The sequence below is a fragment of the Camarhynchus parvulus genome, chromosome 1A (assembly GCF_901933205.1).
Source record: "Camarhynchus parvulus chromosome 1A, STF_HiC, whole genome shotgun sequence".
In the NCBI taxonomy this organism is placed as follows: Eukaryota; Metazoa; Chordata; class Aves; order Passeriformes; family Thraupidae; genus Camarhynchus; species Camarhynchus parvulus.
In genome coordinates, this window is record NC_044586.1 from 14013022 (window position 1) to 14029242 (window position 16221).

A 16221-nucleotide genomic window follows, 5' to 3' on the forward strand; every position below is an offset into this window, starting at 1 on the left:
GGGGTAAGAAGGATTTCATGCATTTTGAGCCGTCAGTACACGGTTCATATTGGGAATTACATCTAGTCTCTGTCTTCAGTGGTTTTGTATGTGCCAGGAGATAGTTGTGTCACTATTAGCATCAGTGAGGTTTGGATCCATGGGGGAAAGCATTGCATCTCATTTACATTGGTGAAGTTTGGCGTTCACTGAATATTCATCTGCACTACTTTGCTCTCTTCCTTTGCTTGATTATTTAATCTCTTTAATACTCAAAGTGTGTTTAATTGGAAGAGTGGTTACTTATTACAGGAGCTGAGAAGACAGGTCTATTACCTCAACTCTTGCAAGTAAATGTGTTTTTTCTGCCATAAAAGCTTGTGTATTTTCTTAAAATAGTACTTACCTGCAACATGCTGAGTAATTTCTGCTTTCATTAAATTTGACTGAAGGCTGAATGAACACTTCCTGGGGTTATAAATACTAGAACTTGTAACTGAATTAAATGTAATTACAAGGAAAACTCAATTAAAAATAAATGTCTGTCTGACCAGAATAAAGGCTTCTAGGTTAACTAGGGAGAGTTTTCTTTGAAATCACTGAAACACGGCTTGTGTGAGTCACAAAAATAAAAATGAGTTTTAGGTTTTGTAAGTGCATAACAAATATTTGCAGTAATTATACTTCCATGTGCTTTAGCTGTATGGCTTAATGTAATAACTAGGAATTCTAGCAAAACCCAACCTATATCTGAAAATGCATATTTCAAATCAGGAGTAGATAGGAGCAAATCTGATGCTACCTAGAAGGCATTGCTGTTTTGACAGCTGGAGTTATGGTGTCTATGAAAAGCTTTAGAAATCTGTCTCCTGTCCACTTGGTGGATTTGAAGAGTATAAAGGTGGGATATATTTTTGATACTAAAAAGGAGTTTTGATTCTTTTGGCAGCACCTGATTATTGGTTATTGAATCACAATTTTCATCTCATTCCACATACAGCAGGTCAAAGGAGTTAAAAAAACCCAATAAAGCATATTGAAAAAAGAAAATAGATTAAGCTCTTGGAATCTAGGGAGAATTAATAACTTCAAACATTCTTTGAACTTACCTAAATGTCCTGGCATGTTCATCTGCCTGATTTTGCTAAAGGTGATCTGGAAAAGGTGTTGTGGGGAGTTTGGTTGGTCGGTTTTGCTTTTAATTTGGTTCCTGCCTCTCTCTTTATTTCTCTCTCTCATTCTCTCTTTCTCTCTTTCTCTCTCTCTCTCTCTCTCTCTCTTAGAGAATGCCTGAAAGACCTTTTTGTTCTTTTTCCTCTGCTTATTTTGTTTTTAGGGCTGCTTTTTTACACTAGAAAACCAAATATCCAGTATGTAACCCTCCACTCTGACTTTCAAAAAGATGTCTGGGTATTTGGGGGCACAGCACAATCACACCTCTCTGGCCACAAGACTGATGTGAAAACTTTCTTGTGCTGCCTGTTCAGTTCACTCTTCAGTCAGCATTGCTAATGTAACTGAGCCTTGGGCTACAATGGTGTAATCAGTCCTGGTTTGCATCACAGTCTTGCAGAGAGTTGCACTGGCACAAAAAGGAGGAGACAAATGGCTAAAGAGAAAGGAGGGAGTGGATTCCCCCCCCCCCCAAGAATTAAGAACAGTTTTTAATTTTTTTTTTTTTTTGTTTGTTTTTCAAAATGTCATTGAATTCAAGGGTTAATAACAAGTGTTGTGCTTTAACCCCAGCTGGTAACCAAGCACCATGCAGCCTTTTTTACTTCCCCTTTCAGTTTATTTCCTCCCTCTCTCCCCCCCTCCAGTGGGATGGGGAGGAGAATCAGGGAAAAAAAAAAGATTAAACTGTAGGTTGAGCTAAGAACAGCTTAATAAATGAAACAAAGTAATATTAAATAATTATAATAATAGTAGTAATGAGAGAGAGAGAGAAAGAGGGAGGGAGGAGTAAAGCCCAAGACAAACAAGTGATGCCAAATAAGTTTGCTCACCACCCATTGACGGGTGCCCAGCCTTTCCCTGAACAGAGATTGGTGCCTCCCACCCAACTCCCCACGGTTCATGTGCTGAGCATGACATTCTGTGCTATGGAATATGGTATGGAATATCCCTGTGGGAAGCTCAGGCCAGCTGTGCTGGCCACACTCCCTCCTTGTGCATGTGCTGACTGGCAGGGAGCATGGGAAGCTGAAAACTCCTTGAGTTTGTGTAAGCACTGCCTAACAAGCTGATGTGCTGGTTGTTGCTATCAATGTTATTTTTGTACTAAATCTGAAACCACGGCACTGTGCCTGCTACTGAGGAAACCCCCACTCTATCCCCGCTGAAAGCAAGACAGAAAGTAATAATTTTCAGTTTCCTGATTACAGTTCACTTCCTCTAATTGCTTTATTTCGATTTTCTAGACTTTTTTAATGATGTCCTGACTTCAGTATTTTTCCCTCATCTACTGGTCTGGATAGGAATAAGAATATTTTTTGTTAAGAGAAGAAGGGGAAGAAAAAGAAAAACCAAGAAGTTAAATTTTTGAGATTATTTTGAAAAAGGCCTCATTTTTGTAAGAAACAGAAGAAGGGGCTCAAGCCCATTTTTTTCTCCTTTACAAGTCACCTTTAGTGAAAAGAAACTGCTTCAAACCCCAAGTGACTCCAACAAGAGGGGTCAACAGCCCTTGTGTTGAAACTTCATTTCTCAGAAGCTACTTGCTTTGAGAGGTAACATGGTCCAGAAGCAGAAGCACAGCGTTGGGAATCTGGAACTCATGTTCAAATTCCAGTTCTGTCAGTAACTTGCTATGTGGCCTAAGGCAAATTTTGTGCTAATTTTCCTTTCTTTCCTGAAGGGGAAACTGGAACACAGTTCTATGTATATATTTTTTATCTGCATGAGTTATAAATATTTCCTTCCTCTTTAACTTAGTCTATATTTACCTTGTGTGGGTACAGAAGTCGTTTGGTTGAGTTTTTTTAATCAAACTGAAAACAAAACTGAAACCTAAAATGTTCTCCTTGTTGCTTCTGCGAGCAGAAATCTGTCACTGTGATCTGTGTAGAGAGGTTTTGGTCTGCTGACATGTTTGTTTCCCTTAATTATTTCTTTTTCCTGTTGGGTGTAGTCCAAAGAGCCCAGGAGTTAACAGGCCACAGTTTGAGAACTCTTGTGCATTGGTTGCAAATCTGTTCTGGGGTAGCTTTTTTGACAAACTTAACTGGAATACTGTCTTTAAGAGGTGATGCTAAGATTCTTGAGAGGAACCTTGCTGCTCAGTATGGTGTGTTCTTCCTGAAACCAAGCAGGTGACTGGAAGCTAAAATTAAAGCTGCTGTGTGAACTGAGGGAGGCTTCTAAAATCAGAGTAGTGCTGCCTGTCTTCTGTCATTAGTAAATACTTCACAACAGCTTCTTGTATACAGTGAACATTGTTTGGCTTCTAGGTGTGCAGGGAATGGCAGAAAGTAGTGGTCTGACTTTAATAGTGTCAAAGATTTTAGGGTAACGCTGACAAAATGACCTGTTTCTTTGAAAAGTCACATTCAGTTACTTCTGTGCTGTTATTTATAATGTTCCTGTACCTCAGGCAGTTTTCTGTTCTCATTTCACTGTTTTCAGAAGACTATTAAACTGCACTGATGATGTATGAAAAATAACCTGTATGTATATTCCAAACTTATTTTAACAGCTACCTTTCTTCCTCTTGTCAGGTCTGCACAAGCTGTGAGGACAATGCAGAAGCTCATGGGTTTTGTGTGGAATGTGTAGAGTGGTTGTGCAAGACCTGCATCAGAGCTCACCAGAGGGTTAAATTCACAAAGGATCATACTGTGAGGCAGAAAGAGGAAGTATCTCCAGGTAACGTATTTATAATTTCACAAAGAATTTGTGTCTGCATTGGTAAGTTACATTGGACCAACACACTTTTTTAAAAAAAGTAGTAACTTGAAAGTTGGTGTTCTGCCAGTTTTTTGTCTCAGATTAGCTGAAGAGTGGTACAGGTTGTTTTCATTTTATTTTTTTTTAATTTAACATGTTTTAAACCAATAAATACACATAGATTTTTTCTTCCACATGGATTGGTTGCAAATTATTGTCTAGACTTTAGAGATCAGTTGCAGAAAATACTTCTTTAGGCATTTGGCTTCTCTAGTTTTACTAGAAGTCTGATACATGGTTAATATGAGCTTTATTGTTGTATACAGGAGGAAAAGGAGCACTAATAGATTATATATTTTCAGCATTCTGATAAAAAGCCAAAATTCATTGTTTTATCTAAGTATCTTTTGAGCTTGAAATGTTTTCCTTAGAAATGTAAAGGGAGTATATTATGAATTGGGGCATTTTTCCTCAGTAGGATCTATGATAATTTGGGCTAGAAGGAACCTCAGATGATCATCTAGTCCAACCTCCTGCTTTCAGGCATTCAGTTCTGAGTTCAGTTGCTCAGGGCTTTATCCATTTGGGCCCTGGGAACCAACAATGGTGAATATGGTGTACAGTACAGCCTCTCTGAGAAATCCTGACTACTCTGTGGTAGAAAAGGTTGTATTTTTCTGTTCATTGAGAACCTCTTTTGTTTCAGTTTTTTCCCCACTGTGTCTTGTCTTGTAGTGTCATTGAAAGAGGATAATAAATGTTACGGGATGCTGACAAACATTCTACTGGTTCTAATACATCTATTGAACTTGCATGATTTTTCTTGTAAATACATACTTTTTAGAAATTCTTATATTTTATTTTAAAGGTATGTATTAGAATATATACTTATTTTCATTCCACCCTATCTAGTACCATGAGGTAGTCTATAGCTCAAAGGGTCTCTTCCACCATGGTACTTTGAAGATATTCACTGTATTGTGTATCCCACTTTCACCTGTAGTCAGTCATAAGTGGGTACTGAGTGTACTTTCAAGAGAGGACAGAAGTGGGTAGGAGTGGCTGATGGACTGTTAGGCAGAACAGGACTTGGTGGTAGGAATGGTCTAAGTGCACTCAGGCCTCTTTGGGAGGCAGTTTGTTGGTGAGTTGGAAAGAATTTTGACAGAAGGATACAGATCTGAAAATAATCTCTTCCAGATTTTTGGAAATTAGGTAAATGAATGAGTATGGAAAAGAGACCTTATTGATCTCTTGAGGGATGGGTTGCAGTGTGAAACCAGTTTCCATTACAGGCTGTATAATCCTTATAAACTGTGTCCAACCTAACTCTAGGAAATCAGGCTTTGTCAGTTAAATTGTTTAAAGAAAGAGGTTCCATTTCTATGATCTGGTGATGTTTCCTGCACCCTTTGATGCTTGCTAACTAGAAACTGAATGAGACCTCTCAACCATTTAGAATGGAGTCGTGAAGGGAAGTTCCTATCTCCTGGTTGTTACATTCTGTATGTTCTACACTTTGAATGTCCATGTCTTGATATCCTCAAACCCCTTTCCACCAAGTGAGCAGAGAAAGAAGACAGAGCACAAATTAAGTTAACCACCTCCTCATCTCCATTTAAGAAAGGAGCTTGCTGATTGTGCAATGTCTTTTGCAGCTGCAGCAGTGCTGGCTACTCCTTTTGTAAATAGTTTTGTGAGGCCAGAAGAGATTATGTTAAAACAGGTTCTAGACATTTTCCATTAGAAAGGGTGCTAGCTCCATGCTTGAGCAAGAAGAGTGAGACATTGAAGTTTGAGCTTATGGCTGTTAGAGTCTCAGTGAGGGACCTGATACACACTGGTACATCTAAGGAAAAACAGGAGAATGCAAATCTTGAAGCAGTTCAGTAGACTGTACTAACATCTTCCTTTATTCAACAGAGGCAGTTGGAGTGACCAGTCAGCGGCCAGTGTTCTGCCCTTACCACAAAAAGGAGCAGCTGAAGTTATATTGTGAAACCTGTGACAAGCTGACCTGCAGAGACTGCCAGTTACTAGAGCACAAAGAGCACAGGTATCAAAGCAGAGTGTGCATTTTATCCATCTCACTTATGGGAGGGTAGCCTGAAGTAGATTCAGGCAATCTAGTTTTAGCTGTATGGAACACAGTCAGGTGGAAAAAGCGTAAACTAAAATTTTCAGCTCAGAAATGAAACTCACAAAAACCCAGAGATTGTATCCCAAAGAATGTGACTGATGAGTGTGTTACATTTAGAATAAAACCTAATTCTTCCAGTTGTTAATCTGGTGACTTGAGCACAAGACCTTTTTTACAGTTAAGTTATTTGGTCAGAATTTGTTGCTATGCAGCTCTTCAGAGTCCTTAGAAAACACAGGGGCTGTGTTATGCAACTGTACACTTACGTGTAATTTCTCCATTTGTCCTTCAACAAGATTATATAACAACATTACCAAACCATTTTGAATGGAGAAAATGAGAATTCTTTTTTCTGTGAAGAGCCCTTTCATAGGAAGAGTTAGCCTGCAGTTTGGCTAATACTGTACTTTGACAACACTGTAACACTCAAATCTTTGTGTTGCTGTTCTTTTGGTCATCTCTTACTGGTCACTGAAGCTGAAAAGCAGAATTATATACAACTTCTGAGTACAAGGCAAAAATCGTGCTGGTTAACACATACTGTTGTGTTTTGGGGCAGATGCACTCTGGTTAAATATTAATATGCTCGTTATACCTGATGCAACCACCCAAAGAGCTTACTTGCCTGACCAGATGAATGTCAGTAGATGGAGAAGTGTTGGCCACTCTTGCTTCTTGGAACAGGCTAAACATTGCTCTTGCAGAGTTGCAGTCTTTCTCTTTTATTCTCCTTTTCTTAGGATTTATATCCCTTTTATAACGTGCCACCTCTTTTATTCCTCAGATTGTGAAAGATTTTGGTTCCTTGATTTAAAATGTTGCCAACTTCTACCAACTCAGCAATCTCTTCTATTTCTGCATCCTTGTCTTGCATGAAGTAATAGTTTACCTGCATTTTCACATTCAAAGTGATGACTACCAGAAAACATTCTTTTTTGCTACAATTAGGCTATGGTCACACAATATCCTTTTGTATTTATGAAAATCATAAATTCTTACCCCAGTATGACAGGAAATAGACTGTAAATTAAATGTATTATAAATGAAATATATAAGGATTTGCTGACATGTGTTCCCATGATGACAGTTAAGTTTCAGATTTGAGCAGCCCCTTTCTTCAGTTAAAGAAGTATTATTTTGTAAGTCACTCTGCTTTTTAGCAAGTCTATAACACTTTTTATATGTGTAAATCCTCACTCCTTTTTATTACAGGTACCAGTTTATAGAAGAAGCTTTTCAGAACCAGAAAGTTATCATTGAGACACTAATCACCAAATTGATGGAGAAGACTAAGTACATAAAATATACAGGGAAACAGATCCATAACAGGTTTGTATTAGATTATGAGGTTAAAACTGACAGAAGGCAACTTTACATATATTGTAGTTTCTTGAAATGTTTAAGTTAGTGTATTTCGTGCCTCCCTGCTTTTATTCTTCCAGAAAGAGGAATTCTAAAGTTCACTGTAGTGGCTGTTGCCTGTTCAGCATGCTTGGCTGTGTTAGGTAATTCTTCTGCTCAGCCTGTGGACTTAATGGGCAGCAGTTCTTGGGTGCAACAAAACAACTTATGCAATAAAGACTGTAGAAGACAGTCTTAAATGCTTCCCCACCATCAGCAGATTAATTTCCTTAGTGTAGATCCCTCGTAGAAAGTGAAAGGTTATGACTCATGGTTTCATAATGTTTGTGACATGTATTTGAAGATTTATGTAGTACTTTTATGTTTGGGGCTCTATTCACTGGGTACTACAAACCCAGGAGAAAAATAAATCTGTAAAATGCAATTTGCAGCGAGCCTTTGTGGCTGCTCCTTCAGCAGAGTTCAGGGGCTGCAGTACCCAGGGAGGTTCAGCACAGCTGAACTTGGGGATGCCAAGTGTGACTTGAACTCTTCCTTCATCTTTGCAGTAGAGGTTTCCCCGGTATAACATTAAGCTTTGCTGTTATGAGTTTGAGCACTGTTGTAGAAACAGCCAAATTAGTGCCATTCTACTTAGATGGAAATTAGATTTAAGCAGTTTTGATTGGCATGGACCATTCCAGAAAAGTGCTAGAACTCTGAAAATCAACAATTTCCATTGCAATGAACATTTAATAGTGACAGATGTCAGACTTATGGCATTAGAGTTTGCCACCAGTTCAGTAAGTCTGTCATAGGTCGCTGTTACTTGCTCTATTTCTCCCACTAATTTTCATGGCTATTAATATCTGATGAAACATGTATTAATTGGTGCATATGACCAAGAAGTATTGTAGTCTTAAGCAACAGATTTTTTGAAAAAATACTGTTTAGAAGATGGGTTTATGAGCTAAAGAACATTATTTTCTATTCTGTCTACTTACAGAATTCTTGAAGTGAATCAGAATCAAAAGCAGGTGGAACAGGATATTAAAGTTGCCATATTTACACTGATGGTAGAAATAAATAAAAAGGGAAAAGCTCTGCTGCATCAGTTGGAGGTAATTTCATTTCTATCATAAGAAAGAAAAACTTTCAATCTTACTATTTTTTTTCTATGTATTCACATTACAGTAAATTTCTAGCATTAGTCCCTCTGTGCATGTCCTGTCATGATTCCGAAGTGGAGAGATGCCCTATAAAAGTACTTGAGCAAGTGGGGTTTTTGGTGGAGGAAAATTTGGTTTTTGAGGGGTGGCCAGTTTCTTTCTCCATGCTTTTGCAATTCATAATTCCACACATCATGCATGAAAAGTGTTCTATCATATTTTTTCATAAATCCAGTAATCCAGTAGCAAATCACAGGAGAGAATTGTGTAGAATGGGTACCTGGAAAAATAATATCTCCAATTGTGTTTTAAAAAGAGAGAGAGTGTGTGTGTGTAGAGAGGCACACACATGCATATATATAAATATATGTTAAAATGTGTCATTGGCACAGAAAGCCCTGATATCTTGAGTTAATGTGTACTGACTACTCTGTTTCATAGCTGCTGCATCAGGGGGCAGGAGTCCTTTTTAGAGGAGCTAAGTGAAACCACTTGATCGTTGTGAATTACCAGTATGAAAGTTAATGCCTTTTAACTGTAAATTGAACCTTTTGACTGGAACTGCTTTTTTACTTGCAGACTCTGGCAAAAGAGCACAGGATGAAACTTCTGCAGCAACAACAGGAAGTGGCAGGTCTCTCTAAACAGCTGGAACATGTCATGAATTTTTCCAAATGGGCAGTTTCCAGTGGGAGCAGCACAGCACTGTTGTACAGTAAACGTTTGGTAAGGTTAGCAGGACAGCTCTCTCCATTCACCCAGAGATAGGGTTAACTCAGATATGCGTGCACATGCTTGTCTGGAGTACTAGGGTATTAGAATTTTTAATGATTTTCTACTAACTGGAATATTTATATATGGTTTTCTTGGTTTTCTTTTAAACATAAATACAGAATGTTTCTATTAATTTAGCTCTCTGGTCATCATTCCCTCCTGTTACAATATCATAGAACTATTGTAGATCTGCAGAAGTAGGAGCAACTCCTTTTTTGTGGGCTGAAAACCGTGAAGCCATGAAACACTGGAAAAAATGTTGTGTGGCCTACATCATCATTGTGCTTCTTTACAATACTTGCTACAGCATCTGAGTTGATGAAAAATAGTACTTGTATATGATAGTGCCTGGCATCTAATTTTTTAATGTAAATATTATTGTATGTCTTTGTTCTGTCAGGTTCATCTCCCACTGAAAGACTTTCAAAATCAATAAAAATTAAACTGAAGTTTTTGTTTGTCCATACAAACAATTACAAAGCTAAATATTTCATTGCTGTAATGACCCTTAATATCTGAGGGCATGTTGTCTCACTAAGCTGAATGCTCATGATGGACAGAAATCCTAGAAAATTTGAAAGAAAAAAATCAACCCAAAAGCTTACCTTGATTTTTCCAAAGGTTACTAGACTGTACTTGCCTGATAGCAGAAATCTGGGGCAATGCTGAGGAAAGGTGCTAAATGCTTTTTTTTCCCCAATTCCTATAAACCAGTTCACAAAGTTTTTTTCTTTATTTTCTCATTGGTTAGTTGAGAACCTACCAGGGTATTTGGTGGAGTTTGTTTGTTTGGGTTTGAATTTACTGTTGGTTTTTGGTAGTAGTTTTTATAATTTTTTTTTAATACCCATTATTGATACTGCAGGCTATAGCAGAATATTGCTTGTTTTTATCAACTTCAAGTAGTTAAATTCATTTGATCTGCCTTATACTGCCTCAGCCAGTCATTTTTTTAATCGAATAGAGAAAAAGGACATCAAACTGAGTCATATTGTTTATAATTGCTTAGTGTTGCCATCAAGACTCTGCTACATGAGTAAGAAAATAAGTTGTGTTTCAGACATCTTAATCATATAAACATTAGGCAGCTGAAAGAAAGGACCATCTAGCCCACGAAGCCTCAGCAAATGAAAAGTATTTTTCAAAAGAACAGATTGAGCTTTAGAAAGTTGGTGCTGCTTGGGAGTTGAGTAGATAATCCATCCGTGGGCATTTGGAAAAATCTATTTCCAAGGTGTTTTGCATAGAGGAGCATATGAGACTTGTGCTCCGCATATCCAGGAGAGAGGAAGGAATGCCCATCAGACTTAAAGGCAGCATTAGAGCTCAGGGGCTGTACTCTCAGGCTGCACTGTTCACTACTAACAGCAGGCAGGTGTTTATCTACAACACACATGTGTGCACAGTAGTAGGAAAATAGTGGAGCAAACTATGGCAGAACTGTGTGTGACCAGTGCTGGTAACAGGACAAAAGTCTAGAATTTCTGTAGTGTCATCTACTTCATTCTGGTGGTATACACAAAAATCCTAAGGAAATCTCTATCCAAAATAATCATAATGCACTTAAAATTTTTCCATGGTCATTTAAAAATCTTGAGTCAATTTAAATGTTTTTTGAGTATGGTTCTTAACTGACCTGCCTAAAATTAAAAGAAAAAATCTTGTGTCATTTTAAACAGTTAAGATGATTTTGCCAAGTATATCTCTTTTCCAGGAAATAATCTGTCACTCAAGAAAAACAGGAGTCAAACTCCTCAAGTTTTTTTTTTTTCAGGATCTGCTGTGTGTGATTCTAAAATTAGTGCCTGTTAGATTTTGGTATATCAATTCCTGACATTTATAGTGAAGCAACTGCAAGACAACGTTTTCTTTCTAGGCACTAGATAAATTGTGAGCATTTGGTAGAATACTCTCTTGTGTAATCACAGTCCAGTTCTTTGGAATTAAGGCATTGGAAAAATCTGAAAATATCTGTGAATCTGAGTTTTCAAATACAGTTTATAAAAATCTGTTCTTTGGCTGTCTGAAGAAAACTTAAATTTAGTACAAAAGAAAACTCCCTGTGATCATAGTTGTTGCCAAACGAACGGCATATTTTGAAAGAAAAATGAATGGGCTAAAATGGATTCATGGGGGAAAAACATCAATGGGTTGTGTAAATCTGAGTAGTTAAAGTCATTGAATATAATGACCAAGTTTATAGAAGGATATGTATTCTACAGGGAAGAATTGTTATTTTTGTTTAGGCTGTAGTTAATACTTTTTAAAACTACTTTAGGAATAAGGGAAAGATGTTTAAAATACCTCTTCATCTGTAGCTTGGACAAGTTTCTCTATTTTTAACCTCAATTCTCTAGGGGCTTGTTCAGGGGGTTTTTGATAGTGGGTTTTTTTGATTGGTTGCTTTGTTTGGTGTGTGGGGGGGTGTATTTTTGGGTTTTTTGTGCTGTTCAGATACCTGGCTCTGGCCCCAGAGGAGGAAAAAAACCCTTTTTTTGTTCTTGTTCTAGATTACATATCGACTACGGTATCTCCTCCGGGCAAGGTGTGATCCTTCCCCAGTGACTAACAATACCATCCAGTTCCACTGTGATCCTAGCTTCTGGGCTCAGAATATTTTCAATCTAGGTATGATACATTTTTATTATTCTTTTGATGTCTTGATCCTATTTTGAAAGCAGCTTTCTTTTTGTGACAACAGCCTCTGCGCTATTCATTTCTTCATTTACTCTGTTAAATATATTTCCCTAACTGTGAGAAACATTTAAAGTGCATTGCATGGGGAAAAGTATTATTTATGAATACTGTTGATGAAGTATTAACAAACTTACCTTGTTTGAATGGTATATGTGATGGTGAAAATAGCAGCTTTCAGTTTTCTGGTCAATACTTCTAACTTCTGGCTTCTAAAACAAGGAACACAGTTTTTAACCTTATTTCACATCCGAAGAAAGGGTTCCTCCTGTCAACCAGCACTCCCAGGTCCTTTCCCATGGGACAGCTTTCAGCCACAATGATAAGCACTCTAAGAGCTCAACAGCCTGGCAGAAGGACTTAAAGATTTTAGAGATCTTTCAGGATTTTGACTGTTGATGTGCTTCCTTTCTCTCTCCACTGTTATCTTGGTGGGCATTTTTGTTTTTCTGTCATGTGCAGAAGTGAGATGTCTGTGGGACATTTTCTGCCTTTCATCAGAAAGTGCCCTCTCAGTGTACAGGGGTGCAAATGTGTGATTCTCTACAATGTCAGAGGCAGAAAGTGTTATGGCAGTTCTTCAAAGCAAACAAGCTCCTTTTCCCAGGCATGAGGACATTGGATGGTAGTAAGGAAATTCTCCAAGTTCCTTCTTTATAAATAATTTTCTTAGAGACAGGAATTGAAAGTGAAATGTGTTTCCAGAAACCAGCTGTCAGTTTGTGTGGTGATAACTCTGAACTGCTGCTCAGCTGAGATGTTTGTCATGGGCTGACTTTTTCCTGTGTTTGGTGGACTCTTTTTCTTGTGTATATTTGTTTCATGAACTTCTGAAATGCAGCCCCTTTTATTCTGAAAAGTGCTACAATAGAAATGGCACCTGTATAGACCAGCACTGGGGCTCTTGTAAGACTTTAAGTGACCAAATCATGTTTGTCTATCTAGTTTCAGAAATCACAGCCTTCAGGCCATTTTGTTTATGATCAGACATTTCGATTTCTGTAGATAAGCTAGATATAAGAACCAGTGAAGAAAAATAAAGTCTGAGTAAAGAAACAAATTACTTCAGAAATGGTTTTGAGTTCTAGTCAGGCTGCATGTCACTGACAGTGTGATGGCATTTCTGCTAACTGCCATACCTCAGTATTGATTTTATTTCTTTTGGTTAAAATAGGTTCTTTAGTAATTGAAGATAAGGAAACTCCACCACATATGCCCAAGAGCCCTGTGATGGAAGCAAACTTGCAGCCACCAGGCAGCTTACCTCCCAACCAGCTCTCCAAGTTCCCAACCCAGATCAGCTTGGCTCAGCTGCGCCTGCAGCACATGCAGCAGCAGGTCATGGCTCAGAGGCAGCAAGCACAGCGCAGAGCAGGACCTGCAGTTCTGCCAAACACTAGAGTGCCAGGAGCCATGCAACAACCTCCTGCTTCTCATCAGGTAAGTCAGGACTGTTTGCAGAGTCTGTTTTTTCCATGGCACTGAAGGAGAAAATGAAGTAAGATAGGAAGAAAAGAAAAGCACTCAAACCTAGATATGTAAGTTTAGCTGTCTTCATCTTCAGCACGTAGCTGTGTAGCTGGTTTAGAGGACATTTTCTCTACTGAGAAATTAGTGGGCATTTTAAACTTGCCTTGCAAAATCCATGGTAGCACCCAGCCTGTATTTATTCTTTAAAGAAATAAAATCTTGTTGTATCCAACCATATACAGTGCTTAGCAACATTTTTGTGGTTTTGTCAAGTGATCAAAAAATTACTGTCATTTAATTTTTTTTGCTACATCTATTTTGCATAACACCCAGTGATTCTCTCATGTATCTTCCAAAGTTGGAAACACTCGTACTGGCTCTTGTTATGTCTCTTCATATAATAAAATAATTCAAAACTGTCTGCTAGGTTTTAACATTGAAATTCAATGCTTTTGATCATTCAGATAAATGGTGTGGTACTATTTATTTGCATATAATTTATGAGGAGTTTCAGAAGTTTAAAAGGAACATTTAGTAAAAAATGTGTGGAATATAGACCAGACCTCAGCTAACTTGCAGAACTGTTTTTATTGTTTTTATGCAGGCACCTCCACGCTTGATTCATTTTCAGAATCATAGTCCTAAGCCAAATGGTTCAGCTCTTCCTGGACAACAGATGAGATTTCCCCAAAATCAGAACCTACCAAGGCCAGCAGTGAAGCCCAACCCATTGCAAATGGCAATCTTGGCACAGCAAGCTATAAAACAGGTAGAGTGTCTTTCCCTTTTCACTCTCCATTTAGAAATTAAACATCAAATGTGCCTTATATAATCTTTTATCCTACACTCTAGAGTGCTTTTCAATTAAAATGGAGATTACATTATTTTTCCATGGCAAAATACCCATAGTTTTCTTCATGAGGTAACTGTCAAGTTGCTTTCATTTTGACAGTCCTAAGCAGCTGAAGCATTAGGGAGGTGAGCCACTGTGTGTGCTGTGCAGGTGTTTCATTCTCTTACTTGCTGTTGCTGTGGTTTCTGACCATTTCTGCAAAACTTAGCATGGCCATGGTCTGCACACTGCAGTCAGTGAGTAGGCAAATCAGATGATAGTGACTTCACCAGGAACCAGGTGAAACCTTGACTAAAAGCTAGAGTTGCCATGGTCCCCCAGGGAATGGCAAATCTGAACCCTTACAGGTGAGGGACGAAAAGAGAGTCCACAATTGTGGGACCTCTGCTGAGTGAGACTGATCAATGCCCAGCTGATCAGCAGCTGAACTAGGGCAGAAGCAAATACATTGGCATTTAGGAAGGCTCATCTTTATTAAAAACCATATTATTATTGGGTGTAGGTAAGCAGGAAAGAATCAAACAAATCTGTGACCTGAAAAGTGGGATAATACCACTTATGTTTGCAACGTTTATGATGTCAGAGAACTAATTCAACTAAATGGAAAAAAGCTGAACAATGTCTAAGAGAACTTGTGAGAATAAAAAGTCACTTCTATTCTGTGCTTCTGAAAAGAAGGCTGGCCTGTCTACAAGCCTTTCTTTCAAGATACTTCATAATTCAGTAATGTCTTTCTGAAACTAGGGGCCAGTAAATAGAATGACTGACTAAAAGGAAATTGAGCAGAGTCAGATTTTGCCTGCAGTTGCCAGGAAATTCCATTAAAGTCATTGAAAACTGCATACGGCTAGATGAGAAAGAAATTTGGTCTGACTTGACTGTGCACTTCATATCATGGTGTTAAATGTATATATGGATGGAGATCTAGTCAGCATTTCAAATTCTTAATGACTTTATGTTGTTAAGGGAACATCAAAGACTTCAAGGCATGCAGGTTTATTTGGTAAAGCACTGGAGCAGTTGTGCCTTCAGCCTATTACCTGTAATGCTTTTATTTAACAAAAACTGTTACTTTTCTTCCACAACACTGTCAATGCAGCATGAAATATTAATAGATACTTAACACTGAGGCATAGCTTTGAATTTAAGAATTTGCATTCATTTCTTCTATTCATAGTTTTCAACTACTTGTCATCTTCTTGTGAGATTGGTTCATGAAATTAGATGACTTCAGAGTAAATCAGGATTTTATGTTTGAAGTCAGCTTCCTGAACTAAGCTGCTGGTTTTATCAGCATATTCAGTTAGATGTGACCTGTTGCAAAGAAAAAAAATGCTGAATTGTGGATTTTTATCTCTTCTCTTTAGTGGCAGATCAGTAGTGGACAAGCTTCATCCATCCCTTCAACTGCAAGCAGCTCCACATCGACTCCATCCAGCCCCACAGTCACCAGCGCTGCTGGATGTGATGGGAAGAATTATGGCCCCCCTGTGATAGATTTGAGTTCCCCAGTGGGCAGCTCCTATAATCTGCCATCCCTCCCTGATGTGAGTGTGACATAGAGGCAATGTCTTACAGATTCTATTTCGAAGTCTTAATGTTTGTGAGAAATAGAAATCTTTTGGACTGAAATTCTGTTTGTCAAAATGAAACAGTTCTGGGAAATAAACAATGCAGAGTTGCCTGCACATTGCTGGAAATACTCAGAACCATTCTGGGAGACAGCTGTTAGGACAACTAAGAAAAGTAGGATTACAAGTTGTAATTGTAATTGGACATGTTTATTTGTATGCTGCATATTTTTCTGTAGCCCTCATAATGATCCTTACAAAATCTTACAAAAATGTTTTAGCTTAGCTTTCGTTGACTAGTGTCTATAGATAGCAGTGGTTTGCTGATGGCATTTCTGGTATATT

At 38.1% G+C, this 16221-nt stretch overlaps 1 protein-coding gene across 1 annotated transcript in view; it reads left to right on the forward strand.

Annotated features, from left to right (window-relative positions):
• Positions 1-16221, forward strand: part of TRIM24 (tripartite motif containing 24) — a 38377-nt gene that overhangs the window by 9302 nt on the left and 12854 nt on the right. The window contains exons 2-10 of the mRNA XM_030959761.1: positions 3646-3843; positions 5788-5920; positions 7217-7333; positions 8352-8466; positions 9094-9240; positions 11799-11916; positions 13157-13422; positions 14057-14221; positions 15673-15852. Of these exons, the coding sequence (XP_030815621.1) occupies positions 3646-3843; positions 5788-5920; positions 7217-7333; positions 8352-8466; positions 9094-9240; positions 11799-11916; positions 13157-13422; positions 14057-14221; positions 15673-15852 (1439 nt within the window). The remainder of the gene's footprint in view (positions 1-3645; positions 3844-5787; positions 5921-7216; positions 7334-8351; positions 8467-9093; positions 9241-11798; positions 11917-13156; positions 13423-14056; positions 14222-15672; positions 15853-16221) is intronic.